The sequence below is a fragment of the Protobothrops mucrosquamatus genome, unplaced genomic scaffold, assembly GCF_001527695.2.
Source record: "Protobothrops mucrosquamatus isolate PMUCROS unplaced genomic scaffold, P.Mucros_1.0 scaffold663, whole genome shotgun sequence".
In the NCBI taxonomy this organism is placed as follows: Eukaryota; Metazoa; Chordata; class Lepidosauria; order Squamata; family Viperidae; genus Protobothrops; species Protobothrops mucrosquamatus.
In genome coordinates, this window is record NW_015386951.1 from 211,754 (window position 1) to 231,568 (window position 19,815).

Consider the following 19,815-nt stretch of genomic DNA (forward strand, 5'->3'; position numbering starts at 1 on the left):
GCTTGCAGGACTGGCCTAGGGTAATTTTTAGGGGGGTTTTAATTATATTTTAAATTCGACAAATATTTAATATTCTTTTTAATTAATTTTAAATTTGTATTGTTTTGTATGTATTTTAAATAGATTGTCAGCCGCCCTGAGTCCTACGGGAGAAGGGCGGGATATAAATTCAAATATAAATAAATAAATAAATAAATATCAGCTACATAACTTACATATCTATGTCACCTTATTTCCTCTTTGTAATTGATAGGGATAAAATTACTATTTCCAGCTCTAATGCTATTTCTTATATTCTATTGAAAGCATTATTTTTAACTTTTAAAACAAACCCGTTATATTGCTTAATGGGTTAGAAGTGAAGATAAATAATACATTTTGTAAATTCTCTAATTTTCTTTAAAATATCAAAAAAATTAAGAGAATTATGATCCTGTTACTACTGAAAAATCTGAACAAATCATGTGGCATATGTAATTTAGTTTAGTTCTCTTTCATTTTCAGGAACAAGGATACATTTAACCTTTCTTAGAGTAAAATAGTCTTTTTCAATTTGTGACTATACCTGTAATTGGATAATCCACATAACGCCTGGTTTTGCCATCATAAAATTCTGTTCCTTTAACAATTACTAAATGTGCTGGAAAATTGACACCCCAGGCTAATGTACTTGTGGCAATAAGAACCTAAAAAGGAAAAGATTGTCAGTGTAAGCAAAACTTATCTTTTCAAAGTTAATAAAATGTCTCTCATACAGATAATCTTTGGGTTGCAACAGCAATTGGGATTGTGTTATTGAGTGATGTGATCGTAAAGTAAAATGTTACATGACTGCATTGTTTAGTGACAACAATCCTGGCAGTTCCTTTTGCCGATATGTGGGTCATTAAGAGTGAAATGGTGAAAGTCCCAGGTAAGGAGACCGTGGGATTGGTGGGGAGGCCCTGGAGGCCCAATACAGGCTATGCGTGAGCACATAGTAGGGGAAGTAGGGTGCAGCACCACACCAGTGTGGAGACGCAGAATAGCCAGGGGAAGAAGGTTGTAGTGCTATGCAAACACAGGGAGGCAAGAGAAACAGGGAAAGGAGACCACCTGGAGGCTGGTGAAAGCAGGATATGGTGCTACATGAACACAGGGATGACAGGAAAAGCAGGGCACAGTGCCATGCAAGCACAATGAGGCCGGAGAGGAGTCCACAGGTTGGTCCAAGCATAGGGAGGCCAGGGGAAAGAGACTGAAGATTGGCACAAGAACAGGGAAGCTGGGGGGAGGAGAGCACAGTATCACACAAGTGCTGGGAGTCTGGGGTGATTTACTAGAACAATTTGCAATCTCCCTTGTTGACTTTGTTTGTGGGAAGCCAATGGGGAATGTTCGAAATGGCAATCACATGACTGTGGAGCACTTATGACCACAACTGTCATAAGCATCAGCAGGTTGCCAACTACAGAACTTATGGTCTTGTGACTGCAGGGGTAGTGAGAAAACTGGAATTTTGAGGAGCGGTCATATGTATTACTTGTTCAGCACCATCACAACTTTGAACAGTTCCTGTACAAATGGTCAGTAAGCAAGGACTCTATTATGCATATAGTAAACATACTTGGATTTTACAATTCACAAATAGCTCTTCTACAGTTTTTCTGTCCCGTTCGTGAAGGCCAGCATGGTGGATGCCTATTCCAAAAGCCAGGGTCAGTTTAAGATTAGACTCTCGTACTGTTGCAATGATGACATTCATCTGTAACACATAAGATAACAGATTTACTCGAGAACCTTTCAGAACATTTTCATCAATAGCAGGGATATTAATTTCTAAAACAAAGTACTACTCACAACATTTTGTAAATGAAGAAAAAAACAGTTTCCCTACTAAATTATTTAAAAGCTTTTTTTGTCCCTTAAACTTAACCTTGGCATAAATCTGTCATGGCATTTTTTTATGATACACCTACTGTATAGTAGTATCTTCATATCATCCTCAGCCCGTAAGTGGGAGAGGTTTACACCGTACTCAATAATACTTGGTGTTAAAAGTAGTGTTTTAGTCTTCTTCAACTACCACCTGAATGTGGGTATAATTTGTTAGGCTTTGTCACCCATTCTCTAATAGAAAAATCAGAAGACTGGCATTACTGGGAATAGAGGAAACAGAAGTAGGATAAGGATAAGATATAGGGATAGCAAATGTGATGCTGGTATAACTTAGTTCCAATAAGGGATAAGTGGAGTGCAGTATGGAAGATCGGAAATAGTCAGACTCTTCACAAACAATCATATGTATCACTTGTTCAGCACCATCACAACTTTGAACGATTTGCTGTAGAAATGGTCAGTAAGCAAGGACTACCTGTATGCTGTTTTGCATATAGTAAACATACATGGATTTTACAATTCACAAAAGGCTCTTCCACAGTTTTTCTGTCCCGTTCTGGAAGGCCGGCATGGTGATTTATTTAGGATTAACAAACCAGTGAAATAACAAAACCTGGCACAAAATAAATGTTATAGATCAAGCCAGGGACACAAAATAATATCCAACTTAAGTCAGAACAATTTTCAGATAATAAATAATTATAAGACCAACTGTAAAGACACAACCTGTGATAAATATAAACAAATCTTTGGAATTCCTATTTGAAAGCAATCTTCCACACACTACTCAACTGCTTCTGAAAAGTTGGCAAATCTCAGAAACACTGTCTCAAGCAGTGTGTGAGAGTTTTTCTTAAGCTTTTACACAGAACAACACATAAAAATACACGGTATAATATCAGAAACCTGTAGACTGGAAAGCATTATTGCTTTCTTTAAAATATTAAACGAAACAATTTATCTTAGTAGCAGATTAATAACAGCAGATACATTTGTTTATGGCATCAATATTACTGTATGTCTATCAATAATGAAGAAACTGTTTTCCCCCCATTGGCTAATAAAGGAAAATAATTTCATGAATACAAGAAACTCCAAATATCAGTTTTATAAGCTACTTAAATTTAGACTAATTTTTTTAAAAAAACCAGACAGAAAGCAATATAATGTAAATGTCACAAAATATTTGATAATGATTACAATGTGGACACTATTTGTTGTAGTCCTGCTACCAATACGTTTATATGGTATTAAGAAAGCTCTAAATCAGTCCTCCCACAGCAAAAAAGAAAGAAAAGGATGAATGCTGCTGTAATCCAAATCTATCTGAGAAGCACAGTCAATCAGACAGAGAATTAATAGGATTGTGTACTAACAGACTTCATTTTTCAAATAATACTTTGAGTCAGAAACAATCAATCAAGAACAAGAACAGAAAGTAAGAATCCTCTAGGTTCTGTTCTGTGACTGAAGCATATGGTTTCTCCTTGGAACAAATAATACTAAATAATTCAAGTACAGACACTGCATTTGCTCACTTATTCTTCTAAGTATGGACCATAATGTAAGAATTTCACATCACCTTGTTTCCTATTCATATTGGATCACGGGTTTTATAATATCAACTGTATATTTTATTAGCAAAGCTTCATTATAAAACATTCCCACCCCACAGACTCTGATTTACACCATTGGGTGTTTTATTCAGAGGGGATGCATTTAAGAGTTGCTAGGCTGGGGATGGCATTCAAGATCCAATCTGTCCACTGCCTTGTACTAGTGTTGTGACCTGAGGTATTGTTGATTATGTTTGCAATGCCATGTATTTATCACAATAAAAACCAAAGCACCTTTATCAGGAGTTCTGCTATATATCCTGCCATTCTCTCATGTCAATAATGGGTGATTTTATTTTATTTATTTTATTTCTAATATATTTTCTTTTATTTTCACAGAAATCAGTAGAGCAACACAGTGAAAATTACAGCACTATCTTGATAACCTATGAGCACATACCATGACTGCAGAATTCTGAAAACATTTTGTGAAAAATTCCTATGTGATGATTTTTTTTAATAGATATTATTTATTATCTTAACAAATGAGGCAAAAGTGGTAAAGTTACCGAAAGAACAATTTCCAGACTGCTATACAAGAATAAATTAATTAATCTAGAAGGGGCTACCACTGTTTATGGTAGTCCTTGTTTAACAATTATTCTTCAAAGTACAAAACAAACTTTTGGTTATGATCCTAAATTTCAGTGAACTCAGAAGACTTGTATTTAAGTAAAGATATATATAGGAGTACGTAATAACTACATTTTTTATTTTACTCAAGATACCATCTTCTACAAATCCATATGCATACATGGCAGTTTTCTTCTGAAAGAATGAATCAATTTTATGATCAAGGGTAATTTGCCTGAAACATGTCCAAATTTATTCTAAGCTCAAACAAAACTTACATTTTCACATGACAAATAAAATGTCTTTTAAGTCTATTGAAAAGGGCTGATTGTAATATTAATAAAACAAATAAAAATTAGATCTTTCCTAATAAATCAATGTAACCTGTTGATACTAAAGAGGAAAAAAAAACCTGTTGTTGTTACTTGACTTAATTATAAGCACATTCATTCATATTGTGATCTCTAAAATCTGAGCCTAAGATTCCTTTCAAAGCAGACAGTAATATGCTTTGCACAATTTTAAAGTAGCAAAGAGGAAGTAAAGAAATAAATAAAGTTTATGACAAGGGTATGGAAATTGTTGCCAAACTTGGAAGTAGAATTTTTTTTCTTTTATTTATTACATATGTGTAAAATTAGGAATGATATAGCATTAATATATTTTAAAAATATAGCTAAAAAGCTTTTGTTAAAAAAAGAAGAAGGCAGAATTCCATTTAAGTAGATACATTACCCTGTGTCTGAAATTCATTCCAGTCAGAGTATAATTCAGCAAGCCGATGACAAGACCGCTGGCTCCAAAAGAAAGGAGGAGACCAGATTGGACAAGAATGAGCTAACAGATTGCGCAGTCCAATTTTGTCCCTTTGAGTGTGATATATTGTTTCAAGATGCTAAAACCCCATACTTTCTCAAAGCATTATCTGCTGTCCTGGTTTTCCCATTTTCGGGGAATCCTCATTATTAGTACTCTGTAGCCTTTTCAAAGCACCTCAGACTCAGACCATATGCCACTGTATAATGCTTATCCATGGTCTGAAAATGGCCAGTAAAGAACGATGGGTTGTACAAAGAATCAGGAAAGTGATGAAGTCTTAAAACAAAGTATAATCACACATTTAACATCTGGCACAGATGTTGTGCAATGTTAAAATGCCCCTGTGCTAAGGTACATTTAAAAAAAAAACACGACATCATTCAATATTGCAAAAGAAAGTAGTGCTAAAAATGCAAAGACAGATTCTTCCCATCCTTCTTCCACATTATTTATGGACAAAAATACTGATATGCATCACTCTAAGTGTTGTGACTTAATACTGGGCATAGTGTTAGAACTGAATCTAAATTACACAGTAATTTAGGCAGTTATATCTTTTCCACCTAATCTGTTTCCCAGGAACATAAACTATCCAGGCAAGGTCAACAACAATTTATGCAACTTACTCTTCACTCTAGGGTAAAAAGATAAATATATTGCTAATAAAGAAATATAATTTAAGAAATAACATTAGCACATTCTAGCCCAGTGTTAAGACTTTACAAAGAAGTGAACAGTGCATGACCTCCAGCTTACAATTTCCATCATTCTTTGCCATGGGCTGTGCTGACTTGGTATGAAGGGCATCAAGTTTGACAGTATCTGGAGTTTTATTGCCCATTCTTGTTTGTGTGTGTGTGTGTGTGTGTGTGTGATTCTTGCTGCTTAAACAAGTTCATGAAAAAGCTCCATATATTATGTAAAAAGATGAAACATACAATACCCCCCAAAAATCACAGATAATCTAATTATGCAATTGTGAAAATCACACTGATATTAGTTACTGGTATAAGTAGCAAAAACAGAATCACATGCTTGACAATAATTCAGTTCAAAATTAAAAGCAATGGAAATGTCAAACTATAGCACAGGACAACAATCTCAGACAAATAGATATAAATTTCATGTATTCAATTTTTATATACTCCCATTGGCATTAGAATCTTTATCAAGCAAATTCTATAGTTTATAAAATATTGCAATCATTATTGCAACCTTCAGACTAAATCTGTAATTTCCCCTTGTGCTATTTTGGACTTATGCCCAATCTACATTTATTTTGCTTTATCTTATCCAGGACTATTCTGTGACATTTTTACTGCTTCAGATGGAATAGCAATAGGCCTTTCAAACCTCTGTTCCCTGAAGCCAATATGTTCAATATTAGAGTTGTTTTGGCACTACAAACAAAACATCCAGCCATGTGTCTCTTTCCTTTTCTTGCGGTAAAAATGCAATAATGAAAATGTATTTATAAATTGCTTTCAAGGGATCTCAAAACTCAGTTGACCAGGACAACTGCTTTACTCTCAGTCTATGCTGAGTGTGCATTTTATGCAAGACAGCTTTTACAGTTATTTTTCAAAGAGAAGATAGCACCCCAACCCTTGCTTGTAGGAAAAATCCTACACCACAAAAGAAAAAAAATCATTAAAAAAGGATGGCCATACTTAGTGGAAGCCAAACTCTAATCCTCCCTCTTATACTACTGTACCTAGACATCTGTAAAAAAAAAAAATCTGAAATTGATGTCCACTGAAACAACTGCTATAATGTGCAAAACGGTGGCATAACTGGCAAAAACAAAAAGAGGCCACTGATATCTATTACTGTTTGCTTAATGAAAAGCTGCACAAAAAGCTTTTTTTTAGTTATATCCATAAATAAGAGTACATTTTGGAAGTGTGTGTGTGTGTGTGCATTTTTATTTTAATATGCCAGATGTACCAAGACAGATCTCATAGGCCAACAGACAATCTAAAGATTCTACTTTTAGGTTAGAATTTGCAAACATCAGAAAAAATGTTGTACTTAAGAATGTTTAAAGGTTATATATCAAACAAACAATTTTGAGTTTATAAGAAAATGGCAACCAATTCAAACATTTAATGTAATTGATATAATAAATTGTTTGTGGGATGTGACCTTTGGTATACACTGTATATACACAGACAATATACGTGAGTGTATGTTATATATATATATTGACAAGTTATAAAGCTAAAAATTCAACTCTTGGGTAAATCCATGATAAAACCAATAAATATTGATCACCAAGAGGAAAGTAATAAATAGTAAAAAATTTAATGAGCCGAGCTTCGTTGGGCCCACCCTTACAGAGACAGAAAGAGAGAGAAGAGTGATTATTTATTTGTGATTTCTATTCCTTATGGGATCAAATGTTCCTGTGCCCTGTTCAGGACCTTACATAAAACTTCCGAAGTATTCTTAACCTTCAATTTCTAAGAACAATGAAGTTAATTGGGAAGACGTTTGAAGACATGTGAAATAAAATGGTACATGTATGTCATCCATTCTGGAGGGGGTTTTTTGGTTGTGTGATGCTTGTTGATTAAAGAAGCTCATGGAAAAGCCCTAAATAGTCTATAAAAAGAGGGAGAAACACATGACAATATTGAAAAATCACACCTCTATCTGATTATGCCATAGTGAAAATCATACATAAATATCCCAAGCCAGTTTAAGCTTGGGTTTCAGCTGCTTACTAAAGTCTATCTATTGTGAGATTTTAAAAACACCAAAGATAATGGTTCATGGTTTTAAAAACATAGACATGTTATATCTGAAAACATGAACCACACAAATCACAGCTTATTACAAGCATGCATGCAGACATGTATGCAATACTATGGGATAAAGCCAACAATAGTACGTATAGTCAAGGCCATGGTTTTCCCAGTTGCAATGTATGGCTATGAAAGTTGGACCATAAGAAAGGCTGAGGCCAAACAATTGAGGCCTTTGAACTATGGTGCTGGAGAAGACTCCTGCGAGTCCCTTGGACTTCAAGGCGTTCAAACCGGTCAGTCCTAGAGGAAATCAACCCCGACTGCTCTTTAGAAGGCCAGATCTTGAAGTTGAAACTCAAGTACTTTGGCCACCTAATGAGAAGGAAGGACTCACTGGAGAAGAGCCTAATGCTGGGAAAGATTGAGGGCAATAGAAGAAGGGGACGACAGAGAATGAGGTGGCTGGATGGAGTCACTGAAGCAGTAGGCGTGAGCTTAAATGGACTCCAGAAGATGGTAGAGGACAGGAGGAACGTTGTCCATGGGGTCGCGATGGGTCGGACACGACTTCGCAACTAACAACAACAACGCCTAAGGAATCAAAACAACATGCATCTTTCTGGCTTTTTACTCTTGGAAAGCAAACAGTGTTCTCTGAACTCTGGTTACAGCTCCTTTTATAGAAATAAACTCTCCTTTGGTAATGATGAAACATTCATTTGCCAGTGGATGAAGTTATGGGAACTTGTATTTTGAAAGAAGAGGTCAAGGAATGACTAAAGCAGTGGTTCTAAACCTTCCTAATGCCGCGACCCTTTAATACAGTTCCTCATGTTGTGGTGACCCCCAACCATAAAATTATTTTCATTGCTACTTCATAACTGTAATTTTGCTATTGTTATGAATAGTAATGTAAATATCTGATATGTAGGGTGTATTTTCATTGTTACGAATTGAACATAATTAAAGCATAGTGATTGACCACAAAAACAATATAGCAATGCTCGCTGGAGAAGCTTACTCTTCCTTGCTCAAAAATGTTGGGAGGGAGGGAAGGGGAAGGAAGGAAGGAAGATTGAAGGGGAAAGGAAGGAGATGGAGAAGGAAGGAGATTGAAGGGGAAAGGAAGGAAGGAAGGAGAAAGAGATTGAAGGGGAAGGGATGGAGATGGATGGAAGGAAGGAAGATTGAAGGGGAAAGGAAGGAGATGGAGAAGGAAGGAGATTGAAGGGGGAAGGAAGGAAGGNGGCACATCCGGGGCCTCGGAAGCTGCACGGAGGATCCACACGCCTCAGAGCCGCTGGCCGCCCTCTCACACCCGCCAACCTGGAGCCCCCATCCTCATCCCGGCCCCTCCTGCCCTCTCCCAGCTGCCCCCCGGGACCTGCCCGCCCCTCCAGCCTCCTGAGCGCCATCACAGCGGGGGGGCGCGGGAGCCCCTTTCCACGCCACACAGCCCATCGCACACGAGGGGCGTGGCCGGAGCGCCAGCTCCCGCTTGGAAGGCACCGCTTCTCCCCTCCCCGCCCGGCCGGCTGGCCTCCGACACACATGCGGGCATTGCCACCACCTCACCCTCTTCCCGCCCCCTGGCTGCTTTCAAGGCCCGTAGCCCGGCGAGCCGGGAAGGAGTCACTTCTGCCCGGTAGCCCCATGGCTGCGCCGGGCGCCGGAGGGCCGAGGTGGCCTCCAACGGCGAGGGAGGCGGGCCAGGCGGCATGGGGGAGGCTCCCGCGCGATGCGGAGTGTGGCCGGGGGCGGAGCGCAGCTGGGCAACCAGGAGGCGTGGAGACCGGTTCGGTGAGCAGTGGCGGCAGCGGCAGAGCAGCCCAGCGGCAGTGCCAGCAGCTGAGTCAGCTCAGGGCTCGGCTCGGCCTGGCCACCCACGCAGCTGAGGCAGCCCAGGGCGGCGTCGGGGGCGTGCACAATGGCGCTGCGGTGGCAGGAGCAGGCGCTATCGGAGGAGAAGGGCATCCTGGAGCCGGTGGAGGAGGGTGTCGGCAGTGTCTTGGTTCCTAAGACCATCGGAAATATGTGTTTTCCGATGGTCTTAGGCGACCCCTGTGAACGCGTCATTCGACCCCCAAAAGGGTCGCGACCCACAGGTTGAGAACCGCTGGACTAAAGGAACATGAAACCCTGAAGCCCATTCTCAACTAATGCATCAAAAGTATTGTATGTGCCAACTTTATGTCAAAAAAGTGATATAGAAAAGCAAAACAAAAACATGAATAAAGTCACCAAATTCTATTTTTTAATAAAAATTTCAAATGTAATTCACTTAATTCAAGTAATACAAAATTTACCTCTCTTTCATCCATATTCAGCCATTGTTTTGGATCATCTTCAGTTGCTAAAAATGCAATGAGTTCCAAAGCTGTAAGTCTAGTTTGTCGTCTGGATGATACAAAAATAAGAACTGGCTTGGCTGGAGAATGACTTCTAATGGCTGTTAAAACACAAAAGAAAAATCATACAATGGAATGCGGTTTCTCATTTCTAGTATCACCTTCAGCAGCTTCTTCTCATAGTGTCAATATTGTTATGAAAAATATAAAATAATTACATTTTTCTTTTAAATTATTTCAAAAATCTAAAATTATAGCAAAGTCAACTTTCTTGGAATGGGGGGAGAGTGGGGGTTTAACAGTCAATACAGCAAAAGAGGAAAGCAGTCAAAACGACATTTTTTTAAATGCACAAAATGAGAAGCTCCAGCTTTTAGCAGTTTTATGGGTTGAGAAATAAAGTTTATAATGGCAGCTGTTGACATATGCATAACTATATTCTATCAAACATATGGAAACAAAAACTTTCCTTCAATTATACTGCTACAGTAATTTGATCAGAACATAGAAGTGTTAACAGCATTCCTTCAGGTATAGTCATACACACATACACTATTTAAAATAAAAAAAAATACTGAATGTAAAAATAATTATTACTTCTTGAAAGGTTTGAAGGCTACTTGACAATCTACTTTTAACACAAATGACAATATAACAAGTAGGAACATAGGCATATACACGTGTATGCCTATAACAAAAGACAATGCTGACATTGTCTCTTCTTCATATAGAAATCAATACATCTATTTCCTGATAGAAAGCTTGACAGATAATGATTTTTTGTTGTTTCAGGAACAGGTGTGGCTGAACAGCTCTGGACAGATTTATAGTTCATTAGTGTTTTTCTACAATGCTCTTCTTTGAGGTGTAAATAATCTGAACTGCCAAGATTGGTCTCTAGTCTCCAATCAATACTTCGCTTCTGTCATAAGGCTAATTAGATCAGCTAAAAAGCCACCTCACAACTGTCTCCTTACAATCAACAGCAGTTCACAACCCAAAATTTATTTGGGGACTTTCTTTTAATTGATATAATAAATATTCCTTATGGAACCTACACAGTACATGCTTTAATAAAATATGAAGGTGGTTCTTAAATTTATCCTTTCCAGTGTGAGAATCAAAAGTTGAAAACAGAGACATATTTGGATGTACTAACATTTCTGAACTTTATGGCTATGCTGTGAAATTAGAATTACGCAAGTTTAACTTGATGTCCAATTTCTGTTTACATTTTTTAAAGATCCCATTAGGGGCAAATCTCCTAGTGAATTAATACTGAGAATGATTTACATGTTGTAAATCTCAACACACTAATAGGAAAATATTTTCACAGTGTCAAATGGTAACAGTAATTACTCTGTCTGAAATATATTTCAGTTGCCCTCTGTGCTGTTAGCTCTTTAAATGTAGAGGGCCCACACATAAGCCATGTTGTTAAAAAGACATTCTTTAAAGATACAAAAAACATGTATTATAAATTTGTCTGCTGATAATATTAGGCGAAAGAAATAGCTAAGGCTGCATACCCTGAAAGGCTGGTTTGTTCATGCTAGCCATGCGAGGACAATAATGCTGGCCTGGGAAACCTTGTATGTGAACTTCCAATGGAACTGGACGCACGGATGGCCTAAAGTTGAATAGCCCCATCTAAAGAGATAAATAAGGTTATTTTTTCCAAGCTTAAGGCTGTAGATATTTTAAAGATAATGCTCAGAGGTTCAACTGTAAGCATCATTTACATACTTGATTAATATTTAGCCAATCAGCTAGATCCCTGGCATTGGCTAATGCTGTTGACAGACCAACTACTCTGACAGGCTTCTCTGTGTGAGACGAGATGAAATTAGTCCGAGATACAATAACTTCCAGAACAGGCCCTCTCTCATCCCCTAGGAAAACATAAAAAAGAAGATATAGATATACAGCTATAGATAGGTCAACTAACAATAACAACATATTTCAGTTCCAACAACAATAAAGATCAAAGCAATTCCTACCTAGCAGATGTATCTCATCTATGATGAGGACAGAAACCTTTTGGACATAACTTCTATTCTGCCAGCTTCGGCTGACTCCATCCCACTTCTCCGGTGTCGTAACAATAAGATCAGCTTGGGCAATGGATCTCATATCAGGAGTTACATCCCCTGTCAACTCTACAACCCTGTAAAAAGAGTCAAATGGACATTGTGAAATATTAGGACACACATTTTTATCACTTTGTAAATGGTGACTTGGTCCTGAATGTTAACAGGAACATGAGGAACAACACTATTCGCTCTGAACGTAAGGGTGACACCACAATAATATCCCTAATACTGTGTTTACTTCCACCACCCCCCAAAAGGAGTGCATTGCCATCCTAATGAATGCAATTCCTTTCACAAGCAGGTCCTAGGCTGCTGTAATTAGGAGGGAAAGATGGCAACATAGAGGTCCTAGGTAAGAAAATCCATGTTATAGGAGAGAAAGGTTTGCTTAATTTTCTAGCCAAATCAGAATGCATTTTTTTCCAAAGCGACTGCAAACTGCAAAAAGTCTAAAAAATAGTCTGAACTGCTTCATGTACAGTTCATAAAGTTAAATCAATAACACAGAGAGCTTTTATTAAGCTGGATTTGTATGCATACATATATTAAGAAAGAAATATTTTAAAAGTCCCTAGAGCTTGTTATCTGTACATAAATATATTCTTAAGAAAACACTTTTCAGATTTCATGGACTGTATGTGGTATTATGGTAAGGAACATTCATAAATATATCAAATTTACGCACATTAATATTTATGTATTAGTTGAAAGTTCTCAAGACTGCAGCAAGCAGGTATCAAGGAAATAAACTTTCCCATCTCTATTGATTACTGAACTTCTTTTAAAACACTTACTTTTTACCAAGCTTTTCTTCAATCCTAATTTTCCAGTCTTCAATTCTTTCCCGCACCAGTGCCTTAAGGGGTGCAATATATACTGCCTACAAAACAAGTCAAGTCAAAACAAGATTAAAGTATTCAAAATCACTATAATATACAGTAATTATTTATTTAGATTTCAGGGCCTGTATTTAAAGCTTCACTGTTATTGATGTTAAACTAATATTGATAAAATTATTTCATTCTTCAAAGCAATTAAATCCAAGTGAAATTAAAGTATAAAAACTGCTTTTCTGATATCCGGTAAACCTTTTATTTTCTAGAACCGTGGTGGCGAACCTATGGCACGGGTGCCACAGGCGGCACATGGAGCCGTCACTGTGGGCACGTGTGCCATTGCCCCAGAGGGAGGCCGGGCCAAGCTGCTCCCCTCCGCCTCTCCACATGCGCCTGCGCTCTTGCTCTCTCTTGACCGTGGGGGGGGGGGCGAAATTGCTCTGGAAGCATAGATCCGGGCAGCAGACGCCAGCGGGCCACGCCCACCCAGCACCTGGCAATACATAAGTGGGTTTTGGGTTGCAGTTTGGGTTCTTGGTCTCTAGAAGGTTCGCCACCACTGCTCTAGAATGCCTAGTTTTAACATATTTGGTTTTTGGGTTTTTTTGCAGTACTTTTTTCCCTTAACACATTTTAGCTGTTTCGATTTCATGTCTGTCTTTCTATTTCATGTTCATACATCATCATCATCATCATCATCATCATCATCATCATCATAATAAGTTGGAAGGAACCTTGGAGGTCATCTATTCCAACCCCTTGCTCAGGTAGGAAACCCTATACCATTTCAGACAAATGGCTGTCCAGTCTCTTAAAAACTTCCAATATTGATAAAATTATTTTACTCTTCAAAGCAATTAAATCCAAGTGAAATTAAACTATAAAAATTGCTTTTCTGATATTAGGTAAACCTTTTATTCTCTCGAATGCCTAGTTTTAACATATTTGGGTTTTAGGTTTTTTTTTGCAGTATTTGTGAACTACCCAGAAAACAGTTTGATGCTGTGGAATATAGAAATATTCTAAAATAATGACAAATTCCATCAGTCATAATTTTTTTTTAATAGAAAGCATCCCCCCATCCCTCATTTTAAGCAGGGTTTTTTTTACTTTGGAATTTTTCATTAAACACACAACCTCAGATAAAAAGTAAGCCTTATGTAATACTACTGTCCGTTTTTCATTTAGTCCTAATGAAAACCAGATTACAGAAAACAAACATTTCTCAGAGAAAAAAAAATGTATTGCAAACCTTTGTAGTGGGATAGTTATTGAAAATTCTAAAGATGGCTAATTCTGCTGCAACTGTCTTTCCAGAACCAGTGGGTGCTCCAAGTAGTACATTACTATCTGTGTGATATAATGTATGGAATATCTGAGTCTGAACTGGGTTGAAATGAGTAAATTTGTAGAGAGCTTCATATTTGGGATGTCCTAAAGCTGTGATGGGTAAAGGCTGGAGGTCCAACAATTCTAAAAACGTAATAATACATATCAATTAACACAAAGTATTTATGAAAATCCCAATAAACATCATATAAGGATTCATATAGATGAGCATGAAGATATAATTTTCTGGGTTAATTCATTCTTGAAAGCCAGTTTGGTGGTATGGTTAAGGCATCAAGTTAAAAACTGAGAGACTGTGAATTCTAGTCCTGCCTTAGGCACAAAAACAGCTAAGTAACGTCGGGACAGTCACTCCCAATCTTAGGAAGCAGGCAATGGCAAAACACTTCCAAAATCTTGCTAAGAAAACTGTCCAGGAAGTTGCCAGGAGTCAATACTGATTTGAAAGTGAAAAAAAAAGGAAAGTTGAGACTTCTCCAAATCCCCAAACTTGAGATACTTTTGGAGATTAGCCATTGCTTGGGAAGGGCTGTTTATGTTGCAAATTTAATACTTTGGGTAATGCCTACATAGAATTTTCTTTCCTTCAATTATCTTCTATTGTCACCTTATCTCTCCACATTTCTCTTTCCTTATCAGCACTACCCCTCCTCTTCACTGCTTATTCCCATCTCTAATGGGCAGATGGAATAACCTTGATGAACAGAAGGAAGAGCCACTATCAAGATAATAGTCAAATCAAAGAAAATTGTGTTTGGGACAGAGGTGTAATCTGAGTAATTGTCTCAGACAAGACACTCCCTAGTTCTCACAAAGATTTTTTTTTAAAAGTGGGGGGGGATGCATTCAGACTTCGCAAGTTTTTCCTCTTGTTCTTCAAGGTTATTCTTTCTGCCCAAGTACATCATCAAGTTTTCTTCTTCTTTTTGGTTGTTTCTACTACATGGAGACAAGAGACGAGGATGTGTATGTATTTTTGAGTTGTTTGAAGGGAGAATAATACAGTCAGTTCTGGAATTAAAAATTATATAAACGAAGTACTATTTTTCTTAGACATTTTATTTAGGAGCTATGAATCTGGTTATTTGATTTTATTTTGCCTTTGTGTTGGCTTTATGGTTTTCTGCTAATACTGAAGTCCTGTTTAATTGAATAGAACATAAAACGGGAAATTTGTTTTAGACATTTTTTTAATTTGCTGTGTTATTATTCCAATACCGCATCATACTTGAAAACCAGGATCAATTTAATTTATAAACTGATTTAGCCTCTTAGATATGATGCATATATTTATAAAAACTGTAAAACTGTAAGTAGTTTAATCAAGAATGACACAAGGACATATTTTATCATCTCTTTCATTTAATCTTATTAAATCAACCACATTTATCAGACCATGCAACAAAATGCAAAATACATTTATCATAAAAATAAACAGATGGTATGCCTCTTCTCTGAATGGAAGATCTACTTCTTTTTGTGAAAGGGACGAAAATTCAGTCCAAATTCCAAAAAGAGGAACATGATTTGGAAAATAACAGGAAGAAGTACTTTGGAGTACATGGGGATGTAAGCATTTTTGAACTATGCTTAGGATTTATGGAGAACAACTCTTCAGTAACCTTATCAGGACAGTTAAGAGAGGTGAAGAAATCACCATCCTTCTTTGTTTGGATTTATATGTGAGGGCAGTGCCTGATCAGGACTCTTATGGGTAAAAAAATATTTTGTCCTAGCTAAAGATTGGAAATGGATAATAAACTATATATTTCATAAAGGATCAATTATGCAGATTGGTATTCTTCAGCATTTGGTGCTATTTCTAGAAACCTAGGAGACACTGATTGCAAGGAATATAGTGAATTCATTAATTTGCCAATTTGTCAGCTTAAAGAAAGCAGTGTTGCTGTGGTAAATGATACCATTATACCATACATTTAGACTTGATTATTATATGCCTGGCCTTTAAAGAGGTTTTCAGTCAGTGTTGAATGTAGTAGCCTTTGTGAACCAACAACACATCGCACACACAGCTCCAACTGTTTGTCAGTTTTCAGGCAGGGCAAAATTAAAGTGTTAGAAATGATATTTAAAATTCTAAGAAGATGGTATTAAAATACAAAAGTAGTAATGGTAGCACTGGTAGTAACTTCAATTTGATATTTCTGCCAAAGGGAGAAATTATTCAAAGGGCAAATATGAGTAAAGGCAAGATAATTAGCGTTATGCAACAAAAGAGACATGACACATTATCATATAAAATCACACAAATTCAGCTAGAACCATCCATGCCTACATCTTTGTATTAAGTTTTCTAATAGTAACTAGACATTTTTTTAAAAAAAGTATTTTTCTAGTATTACGTTTGGAGGTGTCTCTCCGTCAAACACTTGAGAAGTTTGGCGTACAGAGGTTGGAGCGTGTATATAACCTGACTCTTAGTAAATTAGCAGAGAACTGCGATGATTCTGTTACACAGATGCTTTCTTTGAAGTTTGGTTTGGCTCAAGATTTCAGTACCCCTTTCAGGATGCTTCACAGCAAGGTATGGCTGGAGAGCCATAAAATTTGTGGAGGCTTCAAGCCTTGATATTCGCAACATATTTTTCATAGATACTTTAGAACTCTTTCATCATCCCCTGCTAATGCTGTGATTTCTTGGGATCTGTCAGAAGGGGGAAAAAAGGCCTTTTTCTTGATCTTTGTCTAGCAGGACCTCTCTGCACTTCATTGTTTCACAGGAACCAGATGGGAATGGCAGTCAATTACCATAAATCCTCAAAGTCTCCTATTTGCTGATGTGTAAATATCTTTTTGCTTCTTTTGAATAGTACTCATTGACCAGTCAATTAGATAAATAGGTACACATGTTTAGCCAGACAGATTAGATACTGAGCAACAATACCAAACACAGCAGATACACATATGAATTTATACGTTTAAAAAGAACCCCACATATATCACGTGAGATGAATATTTCTGAAAGCATTCTCTAAGCTGAATTGCAAATGAGCTAGGCTTAATGGTAATAGAGGTTACCACAACAATAGGCATACTGGTATATAGGTCTTTGGTGAACAAGTTCATGTGCCACTGTTTTTTTTATGCAAACAGGCTATGCACCACCTGTTTCTATGTAAACTAGAGACTTTAGAGAATGGTACAAAGTAAAATAAATTCTTACTATAAGGCATCATTAAGCAAACAAATATAGCTATTAAAAATAACAATCTCACTTTTTTCCCATTTGTGGTACAAATTAATGATCACATAAGAGTTATTTCAGAAAAATGCTGTAAGGTAGGAGCTAATACAACAGGCTTAAGAGATGCTGCCCTCCATTTAAAAAAAAATCATATTGAGTTAGTCAGCTTAGTCAGATTTATAAGTTATTTATAAATTACAACATACATACATTCATCCATGATAGATCTCACTGGTGTGGAGAATCAATGAAAATCTAAACTACAAACAAGTAGAACCCCCCTCCCAACACTCCAATATTTAATACTTGTAAACAACTTAAGAAATAAATTCTATATAATTATGCAGGAATGCAGTTCTCAGTACAATGTTACCTGTATGAGGTGGATGTCTCTCTGGCAGAATCAGATGCTGGAAATTAATAATGCATACAGCCTCAGCTCCTAGCCATCGGTCAGAAACAGCACGAATATAGTATTGAGAGGGCAACGGTTCAAAAATTGGGATTGTAAATACTAACAGTTGAGTTTCTTTTGCAATGACCTATGGTTGAAAAAAATGAACAGTTATTTCTCTTCCAGTGGTTAACATGATGATCTGTTTTATTATATAGATGTACACAAATAAGGAAATAAAACAGATATGGAAAAAAGTAGCCTGAGTTTTGATAATGAGACTCATAGATACTTAACTCTGTAGAAAAATTCTATTTTCAAAATTTATGGAAAATTGTTCTATTGAAAAGTTTGGGCAGAAGATGAGTCATGGCATTGAATCAACCGTTATGTATGATTGTCTTAAAGATTGACCAAATTGAATTTAGTCTTCCTAATTCATAACAGTGGAGATATCTTCAATTTAGGATTCGCTCACTCATATATCATTATGTGATAATGTGATATCTTTTCAGGATAGTGTAATAATGGATATAACCAGATTTATGGGGAAAACTTTAAATGTTAAAAATATATTGCAGTAATGTTGAGCTATGTACCAAAGCTGTGTAATCTGACAGCTTAACTGGATGTAGGGATGTAGTGGACATGGGGTAGTGGTGGTGGCGGCTAAAAACATCACACTGAGAGGCTGGAAATGTGGTGTTGTTCCATAAATCAAGGAATAGTTGTCAGAAAATATGATCTGTCTGTTTTGGAAAAGGCAATATTATTACTAATCAAAGGATGCAGCAATATGTATTACTGTGTCAGAGATTTTGTAATATTATATAATAATGTTTTATAAAATCATGTTATACAGTGTAATAATTAATAAACCAGTGACTATTAATAAGTATAAAATATATAAGGTAGATTTTTTAAAATAAATCTTCTTAATTCATATTTAGTGTGATATAATACTTATATAGGATTGGGTTTCTTCCTATTTTTTCAAAGCACTGTAAAAAAATAAATATGAAGTTAGTGTTTAGGAAACTATCCCATAATACATGCATTCTATACTATTATACAGCATAAATTTACCTGCTTTTTTTGAATAATAAAATATTCTGAATGATAAATGTGATCGTTGGTAGGATCTTCTACCCAAATCCACCAGGGCTCTCCACCTGTTCCATGCACCTATGGGGCAAAGTAAATACACAATGTTACATATATGTTCTCTTTAAAATGCCCTCATTTTATTTATTTATTTCACTGGGCTTATATGGCACTCCCTTCACTCCCATTCACTGACTCTGTATGTGACTTTCCCGACCTATGTGAAATTGGTTAAAGTAACAAACATAATCAACAATCAACCATGTTGATAATAAAATATCCCAATGCTGAGGAATATGCTATATGTTACAGCTCAAGAAGCTTGGAAAATTTTGAAAAGTAAGATTATAAAAGCCCAGTCTAGCACAATACCAATGAAGAAAAATAACAGCTCACCACGATGTAAAAAAGATGTTGAGACTCTAGAAAGAGTACAGAGAAGAGCAACAAAGATGATTAGGGGACTGGAGGCTAAAGCATATAAGGAAAGGCTGCTGGAATTGTGTATGTCTAGTTTAATGAAGAGAAGGACGAGGGGGGACATGATAGCAGTATTCCAATATCTCAGGGGCTGCCACAAAGAAGAGGGAGTCAAGCTATTTTCCAAGGCGCCTGAAGGCAGGAAAAAGAAGCAAGGGATGGAAACTAAACAAGGAGAGAAGCAACCTAGAACTAAGGAGAAACTTCCTGACAGTTAGAACAATTAACCAGTGGAACAACCTGCCTCCAGAAGTGGTGAATGCTCCAACACTGGAAGTTTTTAAGAAGAGACTGGACAGCCATTTGTCTGAAATGGTATAGGGTTTCCTGCCTGAGCAGGGGGTTGGACTAGATGACCTCCAAGGTCCC

At 36.8% G+C, this 19,815-nt stretch overlaps 1 protein-coding gene across 1 annotated transcript in view; it reads right to left on the reverse strand.

Moving 5' to 3' along the window:
• ASCC3 (activating signal cointegrator 1 complex subunit 3) overlaps nt 1–19,815 on the reverse strand; it is a gene marked incomplete at its 5' end in the record, with an annotated part of 204,773 nt that overhangs the window by 62,806 nt on the left and 122,152 nt on the right. Inside the window, 10 exons of the mRNA XM_015818005.1 lie at nt 566–686; nt 1,607–1,744; nt 9,943–10,085; nt 11,514–11,634; nt 11,731–11,876; nt 11,985–12,151; nt 12,872–12,957; nt 14,166–14,386; nt 17,842–18,010; nt 18,949–19,047. Of these exons, the coding sequence (XP_015673491.1) occupies nt 566–686; nt 1,607–1,744; nt 9,943–10,085; nt 11,514–11,634; nt 11,731–11,876; nt 11,985–12,151; nt 12,872–12,957; nt 14,166–14,386; nt 17,842–18,010; nt 18,949–19,047 (1,411 nt within the window). The remainder of the gene's footprint in view (nt 1–565; nt 687–1,606; nt 1,745–9,942; nt 10,086–11,513; nt 11,635–11,730; nt 11,877–11,984; nt 12,152–12,871; nt 12,958–14,165; nt 14,387–17,841; nt 18,011–18,948; nt 19,048–19,815) is intronic.